This window comes from Capsicum annuum, chromosome 6 (genome assembly GCF_002878395.1).
Source record: "Capsicum annuum cultivar UCD-10X-F1 chromosome 6, UCD10Xv1.1, whole genome shotgun sequence".
Lineage (NCBI taxonomy): Eukaryota > Viridiplantae > Streptophyta > Magnoliopsida > Solanales > Solanaceae > Capsicum > Capsicum annuum.
Genome location: NC_061116.1, coordinates 15,857,244 through 15,882,322, shown reverse-complemented (window position 1 = coordinate 15,882,322; position 25,079 = coordinate 15,857,244). Strand labels below are relative to the sequence as shown.

Sequence of the window (25,079 nt, the reverse complement as noted above, 5' to 3'; positions counted from 1 at the left end):
CCAAAGCTCTTGAATTCAAGCACAAGTCAAGATCAAATCCATCAAGCTCACAAATCAAGTTCAAGTTCAAGATCAAGCTCGAAGCCCTTGAAATTATAGTTGAAAAGGCGAATCAGAGGATTCATAGAGATTGTAACACTCACATTGAAATAAATAAATCGATTGTTGCAATATATTTTTCTTGTCTCAATTATTATTTTTGGTCTCGAGAATTTTACTGTCCAACATGCGTTTTCTCCTTGTTTCATGATTTATGATTACTTTGATTATTGTCTTTTTGTCTTGAGTCGGGGGTCTATCGAAAATAGCCTCTCTACTTCTTCGGGGTAGTGGTATGGACTGGATATATTTTACCCCCAAGTTCCCACTATGTGGAAATATACTAGGTTTGTTGTTGTTGTATAACTAGTGGGAGTATGATTATTTTGTTTCAACATAAACAGTGGGAGTATGATAATATGTAACTCAAAAATTTTCAAATCATATTAGCTACTATAGCTTGCTACCAAACAAAAACAAAAGCTCCTATAGCTTGGTCAAACAAAGTTTAGCATCATTGATTTTTTTGGCTCCAACTCTTACGTCAAATTAATAAAATAGTATCACGAAGTTAACCACTACTCTATTAATCTTTACTTAAATATATATGTCACATCTTTTACACAGATTTTCAAGAATCAAAGTCCCCTCTTGAATTACACTCACAAAATTCTTAACTTCATTTCTTATGTTAAAAAATGGAGGGTGGTGAAGATTTAATAAGGGTGAGTAGTGCTCGTTTGAGTGGATCGAATATATGGAGAAATAGTGCTATGGATGTGTTTTCAAGGTCTTCAAGAGAAGATTATGATGATGAAGAAGCGTTGAAATGGGCTGCTCTTGAGAGACTTCCAACTTATCATCGTATAAGGAGGGGCATTCTCACCGAAGAAGAAGGACAATCTAGAGAAGTTGATATAACAAGGCTCGATTTGGTGGAAAGAAGGAATCTTTTAGAGAGGCTTGTCAAGATTACTGATGAAGACAACGAGAAGTTCTTGTTGAAGCTCAAAAAGCGCATTGATAGGTACACACTTTAAGGAAAAATGACTTCAGTCATATCAAACAAACTCATAGAGATGTCGAAGTCGTCATACTAGCTAGTTTTAAGATTTTGATAGTTGAAATGTTGAATTTTCTTGTGCTTTTTAATATGATGCAGAGTTGGTTTGGATCTTCCTACAATTGAAGTCCGGTTCGAGCATTTGAGTGTAGATGCAGAAGCTCGTGTTGGTAGTAGAGCTTTACCAACAATATTCAACTTCACAGTTAACATCGTTGAGGTATTGATATATAAGACTTCTCTTGTACATTGTTATATCATATTTGTACATGCAATATACTCTTGGACTTTCTGTGTATAGGATTTCTTGAATTATCTTCATATCCTTCCAAGTAGAAAGAAACCATTGCCAATCCTTCATGATGTCAGTGGAATCATCAAGCCAGGAAGGTGAGCAATTCTGACAAAAGGATCATTTTTAGACCAATCAAGAAAGTCCTGTTTATTCATTCATTTCAATCTTGTTATGCAGAATGACACTGCTTTTAGGACCACCAAGTTCTGGAAAAACAACATTGCTGTTAGGTTTGGCTGGGAAACTGGATAAAGATCTCAAAGTAAACTAGTCATGTCTAGTTTTAGATTATTGAGAAATTCTGCATTGGCAATCGATAATTTTATGCGTTTTCAGGTTTCAGGGAGAGTTACGTATAATGGGCATGGGATGGATGAGTTTGTACCACAAAGAACGTCTGCTTATATAAGTCAAAATGATCTACATATTGGAGAAATGACAGTCAGGGAAACACTGGCATTTTCTGCTAGATGTCAAGGAGTTGGAGCCAAATATGGTCAGTGAGATTCTCTTACTCGAGCTCCCTTAGGGATCTGACATAATGAACATTTTTCTAATACTTTTTTGGGAATCCCATACTTCTTAAATTGGTTTGTTATGAATAAGCAGAAATGTTGGCTGAGTTGTCTAGGAGAGAGAAGGAAGCAAATATTAAGCCAGATCCTGATGTTGATATCTTTATGAAGGTAAAGACATAGAAAAACTCAACTTCATGTTGTCTTTCTTTCTACGAATTATGACAAGAAATTGGTATCTTTTAACAGTCAGCATGGAATGAAGGACAGGAGGCTAATGTTATAACAGATTATACTCTCAAGGTAAAGGCTGTGCATTACAGAACCCAATCCCAAAACTAGATAATGATGCAACAATTCACTATTCTCTGTGTTATTTTCAGATATTGGGACTTGAAATTTGTGCTGATACTCTTGTTGGAGACGAAATGATTCGAGGAATTTCTGGGGGGCAGAGAAAGAGACTAACAACAGGTTAGGCTAAGCAGTAACCATGTATGCTAGATACCGTAAAAACCATAAGTATAAACAAATAGTTGTGAAAAAAATCTTGTGTTTAATCAAGGCTGCTAATCTTGTAATGCAGGGGAGATGATGGTTGGACCAGCAAGAGCACTTTTTATGGATGAGATATCCACTGGTTTGGACAGTTCAACAACCTATCAGATTGTCAATTCAATTAGGCAGTCAATCCACATTCTTCAAGGAACTGCTGTAATCTCACTTCTGCAGCCAGCACCAGAAACTTATGACTTGTTTGATGATATTATTCTTCTATCAGATGGGAAAATCGTGTACCAAGGTCCCCGGGAAAATGTACTTGAGTTCTTTGAGTGCATGGGCTTCAAATGCCCCGAGAGGAAAGGAGTTGCTGATTTCTTACAAGAAGTAAGCCCCTTGCAAATTATCTCCTTTCTTGTCATGGAGCATTTCTTGTTTCTAATTATGCCATTTACTATGTGTTCATAAAAGGTGACGTCAAGGAAGGATCAAGAGCAATACTGGACACGTCGTGATGAACCCTATAGGTTTATCACAGTGAGTGAATTTTCTGAAGCATTTCAATCCTTTGACGTTGGAAGGCAGCTTGGTGATGAGCTTGCTGTTCCCTTTGACAAATCCACGAGCCACCCAGCTGCTCTAACCACCAAGAGTTATGGTATTAGCAAGAAAGAACTCTTAAAAGCCTGCACAGCAAGAGAATACCTTCTTATGAAGAGGAATTCGTTCGTCTATATATTCAAGATGATACAAGTAAGTAACAGATCAAAAAACAAACAAGTCATCTTTTCAATTTTCTCATTGCTTAGGTAGAAGTAAGAAAATATTTTTTTTAATCATTGCAGCTAACATTAATGGCTTCTATAGCAATGACACTCTTCCTACGGACTGAGATGCACAGAAATACAACAACGGATGGTGCAGTATTCTTGGGCGCATTGTTCTATGCAGTTATAACGATTATGTTCAATGGTTTCTCAGAGCTTGCTCTCAGTATTTTGAAACTTCCTTCCTTCTACAAACAACGCGATCTTCTCTTTTTTCCTGCTTGGGCATATGCTCTGCCTACTTGGATCCTCAAGATTCCGGTCACACTTGTAGAAATTGCTATTTGGGTGTGTATGACTTATTACGTAATTGGATTCGATGCAGACGTTGAGAGGTAGAAATTTAATCTTTTTCTAAGCATGGAACTGTTGTTTTTCAACGTTTTCGGGTACAAGAATCTGTAATTTGACACAATAACTTCAAAACTAGTTCAAGTTTAAAACAAGAATACTATGAAGTATAACAACACCCTCAAAACAAGATCAAAGTGATCTTTCTAAGAAGTATGTTTATTTTTTTTTTCAGAATTTAAGATGAAACAAAAATGTAAAGCCAAGTCCCCCGACTTCACGAAGTGTCCTTAAGAAATAATTCCCCTCACTGTACCCGAAGTTTTGAAAATCTTCCTTCCAGGATAAAATAGCTTTCAATCCAACTATAGTGGTACCTCAAATAATTGGATTCGTCGAACTCACTCAACGATTTGATTAATCACAAGGAATGTTTTAAAGACAAGAAGATTTTTTTATTTCAGAAAATTTTTTCATGTCTAAACCTGTGGATGAAAGCAGATTTATATAGTCTATCAGATGCAATGGTTCACTTAAAAGGTGCGACCTTTCTGGAAAATCATGTCTGTTCGTTCAAAGAATGTGTCTTTTCCAAACAGACATACCATTTTATGAAACAATGTGTCATTTCGTTGAGTTGTGTTTTTCCTTTGGTATTTTCGGATTAAATTTCTGTCAAATAAACTTTGTCCAAAAAAATAGATCTCATCAAGCCAAAGCCGAGCCAAGTGACAACGACGGCACGAGACATCTCTTATTTCTTGATTCACTTACCAAGTGGAATAAGCGTTACTTAATATAAACACTTTAAAGTCACATTCTCTCACTAATGTGGGAGAATTAGTAGACTTTCCTTTTTAATGTTTTCTTCTCCATTTTTCCTTCCACTTGGTTCCCTCCATTTTCCATTCACACTTTTCATATACTTTGAACCCAACAGGAACTTCTTGGTTCGTTAAATCTCATCAAGATTAATTTTCCATTTGCAGGTTCTTCAAACAACTATTTCTGCTCGTATGTCTTAATCAGATGGCCTCCGGGCTGTTTCGGTTCTTAGCAGCTCTTGGGAGGAATATCATTGTTGCAAATACATTTGGATCATGTGCACTACTCATAGTTCTTGTGATGGGTGGATTCATTCTCTCGAGAGGTAAAATTGCAGAATATTTTGAAAAACCACAAGGGCAATGCTCATTTATATGTTTTTTCTGCTTTTTGTTAGTTTCATCCTAAGTTGCTCGGACTCTCCAAAAATGTTGCTGCACCCATGTTGGGTCCTTCAAATATACACTATTTTTGGAGGATCCGACCATCACATTTTTGAATAGCCCAGGCAATTTCATCTAACCAGGAAGCTATTTGTCTATCAGATAATGTGAAGCAATGGTTGATATGGGGTTACTGGATTTCCCCTATGATGTATGCACAGAATGCTATAGCTGTGAACGAATTTCTAGGGAAGAGTTGGGCGCATGTAAGCTAAAGCTTCTGTAGTTTGGATACGACAGGTTGTTGAGGTAGATTTGAGAGTTTCTTCATGAATTTTGTTTTACAGGTTCCTCCTAACTCCACTAGCACAGATACATTAGGAGTGTCATTCTTGAAATCGCGTGGAATCTTTCCAGAAGCAAGATGGTATTGGATTGGAGCAGGAGCTCTTCTTGGATATATTTTTCTCTTCAATTTCCTGTTCACAGTGGCCTTAGCTTATCTCAATCGTAAGGATCCGCCTACTACTATGCAGTCTAGTTTCATTTCCATCCATAGAATGATCCTAACACATCAAGAAGTTGGGTAATTTTGGTGCAGCATTTGGTAAACCTCAGGCAATTCTTTCTGAAGAAACAGTGGCAGAGAGGAATGCAAGCAAAAGGGGTATGGTTATTGAACTATCTCCGGTAGGAAGGAGCTCTTCGGGTAGATATTTCTATGCTTTGAGCTTCAGTTTCATTTTTAAGGTTTTTCCACTAAGCACTAATGGTTTCACGGCCAAATATGCAGAAAGAGGAAATGATGTTCGTTTAAGTGCATCTTCCAGGTCTCTATCCTCAAGAGCAGGCAGCATAACTGAGGAAGATTTAAACAAGAGAAGGGGAATGGTTCTTCCTTTCGAACCGCTTTCAATTACTTTTGATGATATTGGATATGCAGTAGATATGCCGCAGGTACATTTATGATTTAGTCTATGGAAATTAACTGCCCTATACATATCTGAGTTAAATTCTCAAGTCTACGTCGTGACTTCAGGAAATGAAAGCTCAAGGTTTTATCGAGGACAGACTTGAACTCTTGAAAGGGGTTAGCGGTGCTTTTAGGCCAGGAGTTTTGACGGCTCTAATGGGTGTTAGTGGAGCTGGTAAGACCACACTTATGGATGTCTTGGCTGGTAGGAAAACCGGTGGATATATTGAAGGAGCCATCAGCATATCAGGGTATCCAAAGAAGCAAGAAACTTTTGCTCGGATAGCAGGATACTGTGAGCAAACTGATATTCATTCACCTCATGTTACAGTATATGAATCATTGCAGTTTTCTGCTTGGCTTCGACTTCCGCCTGAAGTTGACACTGAAAGCCGAAAGGTAAATCAATCTGGAATTTGGCTACAAGTATAGATAAGAGAACTTGAAAGTAGAATCAATATTAAAATGTATCACTGCAGATGTTCATTGAAGAGGTCATGGAACTTGTAGAGCTAATCCCTTTGAGAGAAGCACTTGTCGGATTGCCTGGAGTAAATGGTCTTTCAACTGAACAACGAAAACGACTTACCGTTGCAGTTGAACTTGTTGCCAACCCTTCTATAATCTTCATGGATGAGCCAACCTCTGGATTAGATGCTAGAGCAGCTGCAATAGTGATGAGAACAGTTAGAAACACTGTAGATACAGGTCGAACAGTAGTATGCACCATCCATCAGCCTAGCATTGACATATTTGATGCTTTTGATGAGGTGAGCATTAGTTGATCTTCCAAAATCTTACATAATTTGTTTTAGACTTTCAGACAAAAATATTCTCATTCTGCTAATGAATTGCAGCTCCTACTTTTGAAACGAGGAGGTGAAGAAATATATGTCGGCCCATTAGGACGCCATTCTTCTCACCTTATCAAGTACTTTGAGGTAAGAAAACTGCTTGGTGAATAAACGGGTGTTCCTATTATATTGGCCTGATCCACAATGTAATCGTTCTGTTTCCATTTGTCTCAGGGAATTGATGGAGTTCCAAAAATAAAAAATGGCTATAATCCAGCAACATGGATGTTAGAGATAACTTCAGTCGCACAAGAAGCAGCTCTTGGAATTGACTTTACAGAATTGTACAAAAACTCAGAATTGTACAGGTATGAATCATCAAGTTGAGCACACTGACATTCTCTATATAGAATTTACAAATATATAATCTTGAATTCTTAAGTTGAGCAAATATTCAGGAGAAACAAAGCATTGATTGAGGAACTAAGTGTGCCAGCCCCAGGTTCAAAAGACCTGTACTTTCAAACTAAGTACTCCCAGTCTTTCTTCACCCAATGCATGGCTTGTTTCTGGAAACAACACTGGTCATACTGGCGCAATCCTCCTTACACAGCAGTTAGGCTCATGTTTACATTCTTCGTTTCTCTCATGCTTGGAACGATATTCTGGGGTCTTGGCTCCAAAAGGTAAATAGAAAAACGTACGACAACTGTTTTTTCATCTTTCAAGATTTATTTTCCTCGACGTGTTTTTAGTCACAAGTCTAAAGGTTTTGAACCCTATTTTAGGAAAAGGCAACAAGATATTTTTAATGCAGTAGGTTCAATGTATGCTGCAATCTTGTTTCTTGGTATAATAAATGCTACTTCAGTACAGCCAGTCGTTGCCATTGAGAGGACAGTCTTCTACAGGGAAAGAGCAGCTGGAATGTATTCAGCTCTGCCTTATGCTTTTGGACAGGTACAAATCTGTGTGCCTAGAAATAATTTAAAGTTGGTAAAAATCTTTTTAAACCTCTTGATGATTCACAAAACTAATTCATGATCAACAATGATATACGGCCTTAAAAAGTTCATCTCTATCCTGATTTTCTGCTAAAAGTCAAATCAAATGTTTTACTTAATTTCAATTTGGCGTGGAGTATATGAAGGCCTAGTTAGGTGACATGTAGTGGGTACAGTAAAGTGTGTCATATAAAATACTGCCGGTATGTTAGTGATAGACGCGGGATCCAGAATTTAGAGTCATAAATTCGAAGTATAGTTATACTTATGTACACACACACCTGAAACACAATTTTTCATATCATTAGAGTTTGATATGTTATTATCAATGCTATCAAAAGAAGTTAGGATTTTAAGATCAGGTTAGGTTGGTCCAGATCATTCTGATATGCTAATTGAATATATTTTGTAATGCAGGTTATGATTGAGCTCCCACACCTTTTTATCCAGACTATCTTATATGGTGTTGTAGTCTATGCCATGATCGGATTTGAATGGACATTTATCAAGTTCTTTTGGTATCTGTTCTTCATGTATTTCACCTTGTTATACTTCACATTATACGGGATGATGACAGTAGCTGTTACTCCTAATCACACCATTGCATCAGTCGTTTCATCTGCATTTTACACAATATGGAATCTTTTCTGTGGATTCGTCGTTCCAAAAACAGTAATATACCTAATTATTCTTCTTCAAATTGCATTACCCTCAACAACAGATGTTTAAGAAAAATTGGACTAAAGTTTTATCAAACCTAACAATTTTGTTCTCTTTTTTATTTTATGACAGAGGATGCCAGTGTGGTGGAGATGGTACTATTACCTTTGCCCCGTTGCGTGGACATTTTACGGACTAATCACCTCACAATTCGGAGACCTACAAGACAGATTGGACACAAATGAGACAGTGGAAGAATTCTTAGAGAGTTTCTTTGATTTCAAACATGATTTTCTGGGATATGTTGCAGTCATTCTTGTTGGAATATCAGTTCTTTTTCTCTTTATTTTTGCTTACTCAATCAAAGCATTTAACTTCCAGAAAAGATAGGTTCATCCAGGTAAAAGGGCCTTTGTCAAGAAAATTTGTATATTGTGGCAATAAATTTTGGCATGGAAAGAACAAGTTTAAGCCCTATATCTAGGAACAGCCTTGTACAGAGTGTTATGTTATATATATGAGAGTTTTTGAATTTTAAATGAATATATCCTTCCTATACAAAAACATGCTCTGTACAATTCTACAAGTATTGTCTGGGTTAAGAGCGGATCTAGGAGGGGGCAAGGGTCTCGACAAAAAATTACATCTTATATATAAGTTACTACTGTATTTTTTATTTGTAGTGTATATATATAGATTTTAAATCACCTACACACAAGTATAGAGGTTGACTCAATTGTTTAAGGGGTTGAAAATTCAATTTGAGGTTCCAAGTTCAAAACTCAACCTCGTAGAGATCTGCCTAGGTTAGATTTGTAATCACTACTTTTGAAAGTTTCCAAAACAAAACCTAATTTACTGTTATATCGAAGAGTAAGTAGCACAGATCTGTTCAGAAAGCGTAATTCTCAACACATATGAGCTGAATTGTAGTGAACACACTAAAAGCCTCAGGAATTGAAAAGAGCATTCGGCTAGGCCAAAATCCCTAGTTGGGCCAAGAAGAATCAGCAAAACTCAAAAATGATGTTTCTAACCTCATGTTTTGATGGTCAACTCTCTTAAGTTTCAAATTATAAAATCTCAAAAATTTTGGTCAACTAATTCAGCTTTCCAACCTTCCAAATTTGAAAACTTTCTCTGTTGCATCTAATCACCTTAGGAATCAGGCCACCTATTCTTGCGATTAATAAACAACAAAATAAAGAAATAGGAAGGTAAAACTTGGGAACCAGGTTCAAAAGAAGAAAATGACCATATAGGTCATTAGGGATATGGTCAATCAATTTTGGGTAGGGTGCTTTGACTACAATAAATTAAGAAATTACACACAAACATAATAATATCTGAAATCAAAAAAAAAAAAGAAAAAAAAAGCAAAGGTGAAATTAAAATTTACGTAAATGGCTTTAAGGTAAAATGACATTTGTTTAAAGAAACAAGCAACCTAAAGGTGATATTTACAGGTCAACAACACTCAGAATTATTCTATGAACACAATGAGTTTATCATGACTTCTATTTTATTTACAGTAACCATGTTATATTTAAAAAATAAAAAATTTATGCACTCGAGTCTGAGAAAATTAGAATTAAAGGGAAAAAATGCCACCTTTAGGTAATGGCAGGGACAAAAACCAACTCAATAATTAACGAAAGGCAAAAGTGCCCCTCAATGGAAAGTACTATTTGTCCCTTTTCTGTTCTAGAAATATGATTATTATTCAAACTTTCAAGATAGATTTTGAGTTTTTTAACTTCTAATTAAGAAATTTATTAATAAAGTGCAAAAAAATTCATTTTTAAATAAAAGAATAGCATCACTGCGTAAGAAAGCAGAAGAACTGTCAATTTTATGTCATACAAAAGTCAGTGTAATTGCTTTTACTCTGAGAGAACCCAATGTATTGCTCGGCCAGGTTTAACCCAGGCTAATGCGACAGTAAATGGCTATTTAGCATGCTTTAAGGACCTATGAAAAAAACTTAGTTAATCATGATACCTACCTTCAAGGGAAGGTGAATGTTGTGGAAAAGTATAATTGGAAAATAGAGCTAATTATTGTGGTTAAGGAAATGGAGAACCCCTTCAACCAACTTGCTAAGGGAAAAAGAATCCACGAATTTGATGCAAGAAAAAACTGAAGATTTGCTAAAGCTATTTGATGTTAAGCTGAGAGGACTTGACCAAAGGAAGAAACAATTCAATGAACAAGTTGATAAGAAAGTTCCAAATTAAACTAGAGCTAGTGACAGCAATGTTGGAGAAGAGAATGATGTGCATCCTTAGAATGTTGATTGAGCATGTACTACTTTTATCTTAGTCGACCTATGATTCCTACTGACTACAAGTGTACTAGATATTTTTAATCGTCAACACTCACTTACAAATATGTATAGATTGAGACATAGGTTCAGCTTAAAAAAGTTAATTAAAAAATAAGTAAAATTAAACTCTGGGACTTGTCCCCAATTAAACATCGAGGAACTACTAAGTTACCTCATATGAGAGTTCGTATCAAGTTTTGACATGATTAAAACAGTCCAAGGAAAAGTAATGGTTCGTGGATCTATAATAATTATCTAAAAAGACGATAAATAAATAAACAGAACTAACACAGGAGACTATTGTTAATAAAATATTATAACAAAACTTAGTTCCATCATATCCGGGTACAACTAAGTTGTATCATGACTTGAGGCAGCTTTATTGATAGCCCGGTATGAAGAGGGACATAGTGGATTACTCGTCCAAGTGACAAAACTGTCATCATGGAAAGTGTGGACAACAAAGGCCCACGGGGTTGCTTCAGAGGATGTCATTAGCCATATCCTCGACAACCCTACATATGCGATGCAATTTTACAAAAGACAGAAAGAAATAGTTGAACACTTTCCAGCAGCTGCAACATCCCAGCAGATATATCGAGGACAAGTTCCTCAACAGTTGCACAGTTTAATTTCTTAAAAATTGAAATCACAACGGCGCTACCCCAATAATCTTACAACTTCCATGTTTGGCAAACAGGTATGCACGCTTTCATCTGAATCACCAATATTTCAATCTTTTAGCATTTGTCATTGATTTCAATTAGTTTATTTGAGCCATTGTAAATTTTTTTCAGAATTCTTCCACTGTGACTGTTATTTCAATTTAAAACACCAAAAAAGTCTGCCAAAATCATCGGCAAAATCGGTCATCACAACTCTATTTGTTTCTGTCTCCTATTTCTGACTTTGATCAACAAATGATCCTCTTAAACTTTTGTTCCTATTTCTGACTTTGATCAACAAATGATCCTCTTAAACTTTTGTTTTTTTCTCCCGTTCTTTCAAAAATTGATGATAGAGAATTATTTGCTATTACATTGAAATCAACCTTTTTAGGATGTAGGTTCCATATATTAGTGAATCTGAATTTGGTACTCTGGTGACTGGTGTTTTTCTTTTGAAGCGTATGGATCCTCCAAAAATGCAATACTTTGAAGGATTTGACATGCAGCCGATGACATTTTTAAAGATTTCGAGTCAACATAGGTGATAAGTAATGCCAAAAGAAGTCCATGAGTGTTTTGCAATCTAAATGGGGAGTAAAATACCTAAGCGAAAAAGAAGAGTGAGGGACACTACGTCTAAAGTAGATTGAAAATTACAGTGAAGGAAATGGATGAGGAGTTCCCATAGTAATTATTTTAATTGTTCCAGAACCCTCACCGTTCATGATTCTCTATTAAACTAAATTTCATTCTTACCAACTGCTGTATTGTACCAGGTTGTACATGCTCCACCATTGTCAACCCACTGTTTAATTTGTATGTTTTGTCCCATTAATCTACTTCTGAATCTGCAAACGACAAGTATCTGCAGCAAAATAAATTTGTCATTTAAGTTTCAACCACTGTATGTGAGCCTAAAGAGAAGAAAGTTTAGTCTACAAATAGTTCGAGTTATCAATTAGGATCAGTCCCACACAGGCCGCAGAGAAAGAGACAAGAACATCCAAGATGCGCTAAGGCGAAGGCATATGTAAAACAGATGGGAGCGAGGAAAAAAAGCTCAATAGACCTGTCCGGCATCAATCTTTAATTCTTTTCGAGATGCCATCAACATTGCCTGTGCACAAAAGAAAAATATTTGTAAGTTGAAATTATTGCGTAGAACAATATCTTTCACTGGCACGCTTGTATGCTTATATTTTCTCCTGTTTTCTCAGATAGACCTACCTATTGTATTAAACATCCATAAGTTTCCCCAATCTTCAGTAACATTATATCGCCTTTAACTTATTAATAGATTTTCTATGCATTTTATCAATGCTAAATGCATCCTCTTGCCTTACCAACTTTATCGCTTTTGAAGAATGCCTTTCGGAAAACCATTTTCTACTACGCATAAACCACTGTTATGAAGGTTCTAGAATCGTCTATCAGTTCCATCAATGGAAGCTGACATAATTACGGCACACAACCTCTTTTATTGTAACAAGTTCAAATTTTCATGTTAATGTGAATTCCCCTTCATCTGTACCCCTCTCAATATTTGGTTTATTGGATTTTCATGGTTTCTGCTCATGATTACTCTTTGCATACAATTATTCTTAGATAATATTGAAAGCATTCTTAACCATGGAGTTGAATGTGTAAGCGTAACTAGAACTTAGTCTAACAATTCCAACAGTGACCATTGAGTTTGTCAGGTTATGGACCATTTAAGATCTCTCTTTTGGCTTGGAGTGTCTACAAAGTTTAGTTACTGTTCAACAAAATTATTTAGTGATTTTGGCATTCTCAATATTTCTAACTACAGGTGTTTTCAAGTATCCAAAAGTTTATTTCACGACCCGAACCAGAGCCCTGGTCGCAACGGGCATCCCGAACCATGAAGGCCCGAGAGACCCCTTAGCAAGTTATCATAAGCATAAACCATGAGAGATAAAGTGTGGAAGATAAACAAAACATAGGAATCCCTTTATTCAAACTTAACAATTCTGAATGTGACTCATAAGACAAACCTAATCCGTTCTAAATAAGTCTACAAAGTCTCTACTGAAATAAAAAATGACAGTCAGTTTAAGCCGGGACAAGGCCCCCGGTTGGACCAATAAAACCATGAAACAAATAGAGAATCAACACATGGGAAAATTTGCCTTCCAAAGCAAGGGAGGCTCACCAATTCTGAATGTCCGAACAGAATCTACTGTTTAGCGGAATCACGAGACTGAGCCTTAGAATCTGAAATAGAAGGGGTCAATACTCAAGAGTACTGGTACGTAGAACAATCCCAAAATAACACATAATTTATATAAAATAAGTGAGAGTATTTTGTAATCAATTTATCATAATATATCTAGAAATACATGGGCATAATCAATAAGCTTCAAAACATTTTTGTAAATCACCACTCAACTCTTTGTCTTACTTCCGAGCTAGGTGGTACACCTTACATATTGAAATATACCCCACGGGCTATATGGGATCTTCCCTTGACTCGGCTGCCAAGCCCCCAACCCAAGTTTGCCGCAAGGGTTGGGGTATCTGAATCTGATTCGCCAAAGGGCACAAAGCTAGCGTATAATCCCTATCTTGCAACATAATAAGACCCATATTGATAAAATACGGTTTCGATCAATGAGTTATCTGAACTTATGCCTTCTTTGGATAACCACCTAACTGTCTTAGAGCCCAATTTTTAGCTTTTTGAAACATGCATCATACTAATATCATGATCTGAAGTCTGAAAAATATGTATTCTGTTCTGTTCTGAGTTTGTCATGGCATAAATCTATTTTGGTATCGTCATACCAAGACTTGCAAGTCATATAAGCCATATCATATCATTTCTTAGTCCTTTTATTCAAAACATGTTATTTGACCACAAAAACTGTTAAACACTTCAAGAGAGTTCTTATTTCAAGACATATGAAATTCATGCAAAATACTCTCTTTTCAATACTTAGACAAAGTGTGGTCCTCTCTTTCATCAATCACATGAAAGTCCTTTATTATGAAACAGGAGCATTTATAAAATAAGAAAAAAACCCTCTCAATTCTTTCATAAGACAATAACAATCCATAAATGTTGGAAAAACACTTAAACTCAACTTTTAACCATCCATGTAAACAATTAATCCATAACATTGTTAAAACATTAGGTTTCATACAAAGAGAGGGAATTACATAAATATTGCTCTCATAGAACTTTCAAACTAATAACACATATACACATGAAAACAAACCAAGTTTTGGGAAACAACCTCAGAGTTTATGCAAGATTTCATCATAAAACTGGTTTACAATGCATGTTCTTCAATCATTTCAAAACCCACCTCATGTAGGAAAATATATACATTAAAAGTTTGTTTGAACAATAAATTTTATGTCCAGTTTAGGATAGCCCCCACGTACCTTGAATTGACAAAAACATTGAGGAGTTTTGACCCTTGAGGCTTAATCTATCCAACCCTAGATAGTTTTTCCCTCTTTTGCTTAAGGAAAATGAATTAGGGATTTGATGAGTGATAAAACATGTATAAGGACTTTAACTTCGTCTATAAGTGTTTAGAGACAGTTATGGGATGGGAAAGGACCTTATTCACCTTAAAATAAATTAAAAAATGGAGCATTTACACCACTATGCAATCACCATGCAGTGCATGAAAATTGCCCAAGCCAAGGTGGGCGACACATAGCTATTGCACAACCCTAAATGGGCGATACATGGCCATCGCACACCCTTTCCAATGGCCTTGTGCAGTTGTCATGCAACGCATAGCCTTTGCTAAGGTCCTATTGTGCGACTCCTACTCGATTTTAAGGTCTTGAAACACCCCAATGCAACTCACAACGTCCAAACTTAGTCTACCATCAAAATGAGGGTCCTAAAGGTCATTTTAAACGCATTATTAGAGTGTCACAACTACGGGGTGTTACACTTTATAATGCCTTCAGTGAAGGACATGCTTCTACTTATTTATGGAACAAATTTAGTATACACCATGATATTAAACTATAAAATGGTTTGTTAACCAGACCTTAGTGACAAAGCACAAGGGCAAATAATTCTGAATGATGGATTACATCTGCTGCATCATGTATTCTCACATAGTCTATTATACACTTCACTATTAAGAGGCTTTTCGATATCAACAACAAGAGTGTTGATTATTACAAAGAAACCAAAACAAATGAAAGAAACATACAACCGTAATATCTTCTATAAAGAAATATTGGGAGAGCATAGCTTAATTACATGATTATATGACCTAAAAGTTTTGAATAATTCCCAATTCTAATAATCTAGAAATGTTCATATGTATATGTATAGATGATATAAAATTATCATGAAAGCGATAGACATGTTAATACTCAATGATCAACATTGATAATTCAAAATATTTTTCATCATATGCAGTCTTGTATACCCCCAACCCATAGAACTTGCGCTAAATTTCACACCCCTACAAATTTCCCTACAATATTCTAAAAAGATACTAATAGTAAAAGACGCATCAACCATAACTTCTTCAACACTTTTCCCTTTAATCTCTTTAAAGAAATCTAAAACACAGTGGTTCTGACTTAACGATCTTCCATCTTATTTGTCTGGTAAACAATCTTATTACTTTCTCTATTTCCAAACTTTCACTCTTATACAATTAGTCATCTAATTCATCCACTTTATGCCATTGTAATCCAGTTAATAATTTCACTTTTATACTTTATGCCTTTCCACTTCTCTATTACCATCCAGCATTTCAAGTTTGTAAGTTCCTCTATATGCTACTTCTATCATACCATTCATAGCATTATTTTCGCACTCATAAAATCAACACTATATGTGTTTCTTATTGGTTTTGTAGAAAAGATAACTGCTACAATTAAGAATTTAACTTTGAAGATTCTATGACTTTGCACTTCTCTGTTCCGTCCAGCAATTCAAGTTGTAAGTCCCTTTATATAAAATCACAATTGTACCACTGCATAACTTTGTTTCTGTACTCATCAAATGTATAACATATGCATTCCTTATTTTTTTTTTTATAAACAAAATACAATTAAGAATTTAATTTAGACACTTTTATGGCCTTTCACTTCTCTATTAGTCTATTATCACATGTACAATGCAATATTTAGAATTATACATATTTTTTGCTTCATGCTGTTTAATAATCTGTATATCTTTGTATCTATTACTCTATTTTTAAATGTTCCTTTTCCAGATATAATGCATTATTATACTCATTCTTGCGCACAATTTTGTGTTGCTACACTTTAGTGTTTTTGAATTTGATATGCTAATTTCTCCCATGAATACGACTCATTTATTGATGATGATGTTTTAAAAATATTCTTTTTTAATCTACTTGCTAGCATGGAAAGCCTGAAAGATAAAACTTTTGTTAGGGGTACTCCAATAGAAAAAAAAGCCCATTTCTCTGTTTTCCTCCAGGAATGCAAATTGCAAGTCACTTTACATGAAACTGCTATAATATCATACATAAAATCTACACAATATGCGTTTAACTTAGATATTTTATTGTCTTTCTACTTCTCTGTTTCCATTTAATTTAGATGCATATATCGCTTTCCACTTCTATGTCTCCATCCATCAAATCAACTTGTAATTTTCTTTATATGAAACTAATATAGTACCATTTATAACTTTGTTTTCGTACTCATTCCTTTGTACTTACACTTATAAAATCTATACTTTGTGCATTCCTTATTTGGTTTCACAAAAAAATAAAACACAATACAGTTAAAAATTTCAATTAGAATTTTTTATGGCTTTCCACTTCTCTGTTTCCCTCCAGAAATTCAAGTTAGTTCCTTTATATTCAAAAGGATGCAAATGTCGTAGAATAGTGGACACGTGCACAAGGTGGGTTAGACACCATTACTATCAGAAAAGAAGAAGGATTCCATCATTTTTTGAATGCTATAACTTCATATAGAATCGTTCTGAAGGATGTGTGTTTTGCTAGTGGAAATTATCTTCTATTATGGTGAATATATGGTGCCTATAACTTCATATAGAATATTTCTGAAGGATGTGTGTTTTGTTAGGGGAAACTATCTTCTATTGTGGTGAATATAAGGAATCTGTAACTGAAACCAGTTGCTTTTTTATTTGGGAGAGACAGATGACTAGTCTCATCACTTTCCCTCCTAATAGTTGTCTCAATAATCATTTAGTTTCCTATTCTTTAATATGTGGTACTATCTGCTATTTCATTTGCTTTTTAGTTTGCTATTTTGCAATTGTATTTCTCCTATTTTGAAAACTTCTCTTTTGAGTCGAGGGCTATCAGAATTAGATCCCAGAGCCCAATTACAATTTTATGCCTCAAATTGCATCGCACAAGCACCGTTTATAGGATCAATTGAGTTATACACAGTGCTATCACATGTAGCATTATATTTTAACTTACCCACGAGATATTTTAATGGCCTTTCATCCATCGAGATATAAATTATGAACAAATAAATTTTTCCAACTTACCCACAACTTTCATTGATAAGTTCACTTCTTCTAATGATGATAGTTATAAATTTTGATGATGATAGTTATAAATTTTAAGTGATACATTATTTTTAGTGATAATGAGGAAGAAGAAGTAATCAAAGATAATCTAATACTTTCAGTAATAAGAAACTATGAAAGCTACACAATAAATCAATTTTCAAAGATCAATTTTCATTTAAATCCAATCACAAAATAGAGGTTAATAATGTTTTCATCGTATCACGACCTAGATTTTCAGGTCATGATGGCACCTATCATAACCCACCAGTAGCTAAGTGAATCTGTAGTCTGGAACGACTAGTAACGGACCACTCAATAACATAAGAAAAAGAATGTGGAATATATGAAAGAAAGATCAATACATAGACGAATTTCAAAACCTAGTGGTATCAGTACAAGAGCTTTTAAACATAATAAGAGTACAAAAGTGCTATATCAATGAGAAATACACTGATTCAACTTACCTTTGAATAAAACTTAGAGGCTAGTCTAATGCATGGGAGAGAGAAAAGTAATTCTCCGAACTTCAAGAGCTCACTTTAAGTCTCTGAATCAGGGGTACTCCACACGATGCACACATCAATAGCAATAACCCGTACTATGATCTGCAGGTTGCAGAGATTTCGTATGAGTACCAAACGAATGATACTCAGAAGGCAACTGTCAACTTATCTCCAAAGATAAAGTAGATATATACAACATATAAACAGAATGGAAAATACAACCAAGAATTCCATAAATCATGTAATAAGTCAACAAAAATAAAGAGGGAAAACTATCCTGTTCATGCCCAAGAGTCAAACATAATAAGGCTAAGGAAGTATCAAGGTGAACTATCCTATTTCAAGTACATTCAGTATATGCTAATGCCATACCATATATCCCAGGCCAATATACAAATAAAAAGCGAAAGAAAGATATACTGTAATATACAAGGTAAAGGAACGACTATACAATATGAGCAATGAAGGAAGGGATATCCGATAGTACCATGGCTTCATATAGCTAGATATATATATATATATATGTGTATATATATATATACATTAAACAGGAGGTCATCTCAAACATAACCTAGATCATCATGTTCTCATTTTAAGACCTCATTATATTACTATCAGGATTCAATACTAACATACTTAGGATTTCTAATCCATATGGCTAGACATAGAATAATTGTGCATAGTAATGCAATCATAAGATAGCAAAGGCCAAAAACATACCTCAGTCTTAATACCGGATCAATGACCAATCTATCATAGGCTAGCCAATATAATGATCATAACAATGATAGTAACAATATCAATAACAACCAAATATCTAGCCGAGCCTATACGTATCCCCACCACCCCAAACTCAGAAGGTTCAATTAGCATACAATACCATAAGGCATATTCTTCACCCTTATATATGCAACCGTCCCATACCAACAGATAAATATAGGTGCATACCAGTGATACGCAATGCATATGAAGGAATGAATGCAAAGTACATAATCCATATCATAATTATCCTCATTAGGACCATCATCATCGTAATCAACCTCCGATCTTGCCGGGTATCAACATATTATCAATCGTACCTCCAGACTTATCGGGTATCAATATCATCACAATCTTATCCTCCGACCTTTCTGGGTATCAACATCATCACAACAGTATCCTTCAACCTTGTTGGGTATCAATATCATAACAATAGTATCCTCTGGTCTTGCTAGGTATCAATATATCATCAAAGTATCTTCCAGCCTTGCTGGACATAAATATATCATCCTAGTCATCAATGCATAAATATAGGTATATAATAGTTGCACAGACTCAAGCCAATATACTCGCAACCATAGTCATAATATCACAAAGATAACTATCTTATCATTATATTATATCTGCTCATTATTAACTAGCCAAGACTCATTATTATACCACTAGTTTACTAGTCATCATATGATCTCTAGTTATCAATCTAACCGATTCTTCACATAATCATTAATCATGGAATAACAACTAACCATTAATCAATAATTTGCCAAACATAGCATCTAGTCAACGTTCACCATTAAATCATAATCTCCATTTATTCATTATTTATTATTTATCAACTAAACATCTTTTATTAACTAACACCAATCAATATCTAATACTGTTTACCAACTAATCCTCATTATTAACTAGTCCTCGTTAATAGATAGTCAGCATCAGTAACTATGCATCATTATTAACTAGGCATCATTATCACTAGCATCCCTTAACACCTAGCAATGTTGACCACATTATCCTCACTTAACACTAATCAGCATTATAACTTATTATCAGTAGCCACATATCACTACCATTGATAAACCCAACTTCATACCACATATCAACCCTAGTCATTAGCTACCATATCACTAAGCAAGGCTCATTAACTAATGTATTTAGAATTCTAAGCATCAAGTACTATAGTCACCTAATAGACAACTAGTTACCATGTTGCTTATACCATAATTAGGAAAAACAGTCATAAGATCGCATTTATCTAGAATTACATCAATAATTGATATAATAATCATTAATGTATCAAATATATGCATGCCATCACCAGTATTCAATCAGTAAAATCATAAGAATCATACCACAGCTTCCTCCGTCCCATATTGGAGAGATGTGTATACGCACACACATATATATATTCATAAACTGTGGCCGCATTCTTAACAAAGATAAACACTTCTCAAATATCCAATCGATAGAATCTATCTACCCTCAACCCAATAATATGTTCGAAATAATCACAATATTATCATCATGGCCTTCATCCCATATACATATCTGGAACCCACCTCTATAATCATATTTATAAGTCATATCATATCTCTAATCATCTCACATCTAAGAGGCATCTAGCATATATGAGGTATAATATCAATAAGCATATAATTATCTCTCACATAGAGGCATAATATCAATTAGCATGATGCGACTATAAGTCATTTTTATATAAAGGTCATTCATCATGACGATGAGAAATATCACTTATCTAGGCCAACTATCATATCTAAATAGAGGTAGCATCTCTGTAGGCCCAACATCACATCTAAGAGGAAAATCATCTCTAACGACCCAACGTCATGTCTAAGAGGAAACAACATCTCTATGGCCAAGTACCAAGTCTAAAAGGAAATGGCATCTCTATGGGCCAAGTAATAACATCTCTATGGGCCAAGTATCAAGTCTTAGAGGAAATAACATCTCTATGGGCCAAGTATCAAGTCTAAGAGGAAATAACATCTCTATGGGCCTATTTTATCACATCATTTTATAAGAAACTGTTAGAGTTTCTGCCCTGATTTTCTTACCAAAATTAAGTTTTACTTTTTTTATTGTAAGGAAAATGAAAGCAACCATAAATACTTTTACTTTTACTAAAAGAAAAATATAAAACTTTTCATATTTGGCTAACCTCTTTCTTGGAGGAAAGGTTTTGGACATCTATAAATAAAAATCCCATTCTCATACCATAATACAATGTCATTCACAATGTAGTTATTAAAAATTCTTGTTTAGGGAGAGATTTCTCCCAATAGGTTTAATTATTTTTTGATATTAGTTTTTTATATGTAGGTCGTTTGACCATAAAAAATTAATAATATGTTTTAATTATTATTTTTTTATCATCTAATTTATCGTCCATGATTTGCAAACTTCAAGCTTTCGCATGATGCCCTCTCAATTTTGAACCCAACAAGTGGTATCAGAGCCTTTGGTTCAATGATCCGATGGTTTGATTGAGGATACTTTAAGATCAAAGTTGAAACTAACTTGACGATGATGAAGATTTTTGTTTAAAAAAAGAGGTCAAGATACTAAATGTGGAGAAAAAGTTTCAAACATATTTCAACAATCCTGTTGCTAATCCATATTTAAAACAAATCAATTTTCAACCCATGTTTATGGGCTTCAACTTTCAATCCTTGCTTACTTTTATGTTAGGGCTCCTTTTAACTCGTACATTTACTTTTAACGCATGAGCTCCACTCTTAACCTGTTCTCATTCTCAATACACAAGGCTTCACTTTCAACCCTGTTTACTTATAACACAGGGCTCCAATAATAACAACCTATGCTTTTGTTGTTAATGCATAGGGCTCCAATTTTTAACCCATATCAACTTTTAATCTTGGTAAGCAGCAGTGATATATGAAGATCATTGATATATGAAGATCGTGTGAAGAAGGAGGATCATGAATATGCCGTCAAGAAAATCAAGCCCAAAAAAGGAGATTTGTTAGGGTTTTTTCCCTGATTTTCTTACCAAAATTAAGTTTTACTTTTTTCTTGTAAGGAAAATAAAAGCAACCATAAATACTTTTACTTTTCCTAAAAGAAAAATATAAAACTTTTCATATTTGGCTAACCTCTTTCTTGAAGAAAAGGTTTTGGACATCTATAAATAAAAGACCCCTTCTCATACCATAACACAATATCATTCACAATGTAGTTATTAAAAAGTCTTCTTTTGGGGGAGATTTCTCCCAATAAGTTTAATGATTTCTCAATATTAGTTTTTCATATGTAGGTCGTTTGACCTAATAAAATTAATAATATGTTTTTATTATTATTTTTTTATCATCTGATTTATCGTCCATGGTTTGCAAACTTTAAGCTTCCGCATGACGCCCTCTTGATTTTGAACCCAACAAGTGGTATTAGAGTCTTTGGTTCAACGATCCGATGGTTTGATTAAGGACAGTTTAAGATCAAAGTTGCAAACAACTTGACGATAATGAAGATTTTTGTCAAAAAAAAGGTCAAGATACTACATGTGGAGAAAAAGTTTCAAACAAATTTCAACAATCCTACTGCTAATCCATATTTAAGACAAATCAATTTTCAACCCATGTTTATGGGCTTCAACTTTCAACCCCTGCTTACTTTTATGCTAGGGCTCCTTTTAACTCGTACATTTACTTTTAATGCATGACCTGCACTCTTAACCTATGCTCACTTTTAATGTACAAGACTTCACTTTCAACCCTGTTTACTTATAACACAAGGCTCCAATAATATCAACTCGTGTACATAGGGCTCTAATTTTTAACCCATATCAACTTTTAATTTTGGTAAGTAGTAGTGACATATGAATATCATTGATATATTAAGATCTTGTGAAGAAGGAGGATCACGAATATGCCGTCAAGAAAATCAAGCCAAAAAGAGGAGATTTGTTAGGGGTTTTGCCATGATTTTCTTACAAAAATTAAGTTTTACTTTTTTCTTGTTAGGAAAATAAAAGCAGCCATAAATACTTTTACTTTTCCTAAAAGAAAAATATAAAAATTTTCTATATTTGGCTAACCTCTTTCTTGGAGGAAAGATTTTGGACATCTATAAATAAAAAACCCCTTCTCATACCATAACACAATATCATTCACAATGTAGTTATTAAAAAGTCATGTTTAGGGGTAGATTTCTCCCAATAAGTTTAATGACTTTTCGATATTAGTTTTTTATATATAGGTCGTTTGAACAAATCACATTAATAATATATTTTTATTATTGTTTTTTTGTCATCTGATTTATCGTCCATGGTTTGCAAACTTTAAGCTTTCGCCTGATGCCCTCTCAATTTCGAATCCAACAAGTGGTATCAGAGCCTTTGGTTCAACGATCTAATGGTTCGATTGAGGACAGTTTAAGATTAAAGTAGCAACCAACTTGATGATGATGAGGATTTTTGTCTAAAAAAGAGTCAAGATACTACATGTGGAGAAAAAGTTTTAAATAAATTTCAACAATCCTGTTGCTAATCCATATTTAAAACAAATTAATTTTCAACCCATGTTTATAGGCTTCAACTTTCAACCGCTGCTTACTTTTATGTTAGGGCTCCTTTTAACTTACACATTTACTTTTAATGCATGAACTGCACTCTTAACCTTTGCTCACTCTCAATGCACACGGCTTCACTTTCAACCCTGTTTTCTTATAACATAAGGATATAATAATATCAGCCCATGCCTTTGTTTTTAATGTATAAGGATCCAATTTTTAATCCATATCAACTTTCAATCATGGTAAACAACAGTAATATATGAAAATCATTGATATATGAAGATCGTGTGAAGAAGGAGGATCATGAGTATGCCGTCAAGAAAATCAAGCCAAAAAGGGGAGATTTGTTAGTGTTTTTGACCTAATTTTCTTACAAAAATTAAGTTTTATTTTTTCTTGTAAAGAAAATAAAAGCAACCATAAATACTGTTACTTTTTCTAAAAGAAAAATATAAAACTTTTCCATATTTGGCTAACCTCTTTCTTGGACGAAAGGTTTTGGACATCTACAAATAAAAGACACATTCTCATACCATAACACAATGCCATTCAAAATGTAGTTATTAAAAAGTCTTGTTTAGGGGGAGATTTCTCCCAATAGGTTTAATGATTTTTCGATATTAGTTTTTAATATGTAGGTTGTTTGACCAAATCACATTAATATGTTTTTTATTATTGTTTTTTTGTCATCTTATTTATCGTCTCTATGGTTTGCAACTTTAAACTTTCAAATGATGCCCTCTCGATTTCAAACCTAACAGAAACAACATAGCTATAACTCATAAGTCACAATCCAAGGAACATCATTACAATATACCGAGTCACAAAGTAACCTTATACTAAGGTTTACTAGTCTCAACTATGTCTAACATCTGCAGCTAATTCCACAATGACTAACACAAGTCTAGGCCAAAGTAGGCTGGACAATCCCACCTCTAAACCTCAATTTCCTTAATTAGGTACACTATGCCCCAAACTAGGCTAAGATATCTAGTTCAACTTCCAGATGTCAAGTAAGTCACATATAAGCCTAAGATAGGAACTTCAACTAGAAATAAGGGTACTTAAGTCAATTCTATCCAAATTATGATTCCAAGAATATCACACTAGACCAATAAGATCAAATATACTAATCATGATCCAACACTACAACCACATCCATAATCTATTAATGTATCAAATCCATGCTACAATTCAATCTAAACTAGGGAGGAGGCAATAGGAGTCTACAATGTTATAAACATACTATCTTACGACTCCAAGCCATCGTCTAATTTCCCAAAATATCAATAATCAAGGATAAGCTATCTTAATCATAATCAATCTTAACATTCATATCCACATACAGTACATATCATACATCATCTATAAAGGAAAGTGGAAAGGAGCCTACCTCAAAGCTAAACCGCAAAATCACACTTCAAGCACCACATGCTCGTCTTCACTTCACAATCTCCAAAATGTCATCATACTATTAAAAATATAATATACTCATTAATACAAGTCTAACGATATCGATATTGCACTATTGTTCTTCGGGTTCGAAAATGACACCAAAAATTCCAAGTGGGGCTTA

The 25,079-nt window shown here is 34.4% G+C and overlaps 1 protein-coding gene and 1 long non-coding RNA gene across 2 annotated transcripts; both read left to right on the top strand.

Moving 5' to 3' along the window:
* Positions 1 to 642: 642 nt before the first annotated feature.
* Positions 643 to 8,713, top strand: LOC107873521 (pleiotropic drug resistance protein 1). The gene is made up of 24 exons (XM_016720388.2): positions 643 to 1,066; positions 1,202 to 1,322; positions 1,404 to 1,492; positions 1,575 to 1,659; positions 1,734 to 1,893; positions 2,007 to 2,083; positions 2,162 to 2,215; positions 2,296 to 2,386; positions 2,499 to 2,800; positions 2,885 to 3,166; positions 3,259 to 3,575; positions 4,521 to 4,681; positions 4,902 to 5,005; positions 5,087 to 5,249; positions 5,341 to 5,448; positions 5,533 to 5,696; positions 5,779 to 6,111; positions 6,192 to 6,482; positions 6,570 to 6,653; positions 6,741 to 6,874; positions 6,965 to 7,192; positions 7,295 to 7,466; positions 7,928 to 8,182; positions 8,303 to 8,713. The coding sequence occupies exons 1-24, from the start codon at positions 738 to 740 to the stop codon at positions 8,558 to 8,560; spliced, it is 4,362 nt and encodes a 1,453-aa protein (XP_016575874.1). The 5' UTR covers positions 643 to 737; the 3' UTR covers positions 8,561 to 8,713.
* A 2,144-nt stretch (positions 8,714 to 10,857) lies between these two features.
* Positions 10,858 to 11,779, top strand: LOC124899667. The gene is made up of 2 exons (XR_007056957.1): positions 10,858 to 11,196; positions 11,623 to 11,779. It is a non-coding gene; the product is annotated as an uncharacterized LOC124899667 (long non-coding RNA).
* The last annotated feature ends 13,300 nt before the right edge of the window (positions 11,780 to 25,079 follow it).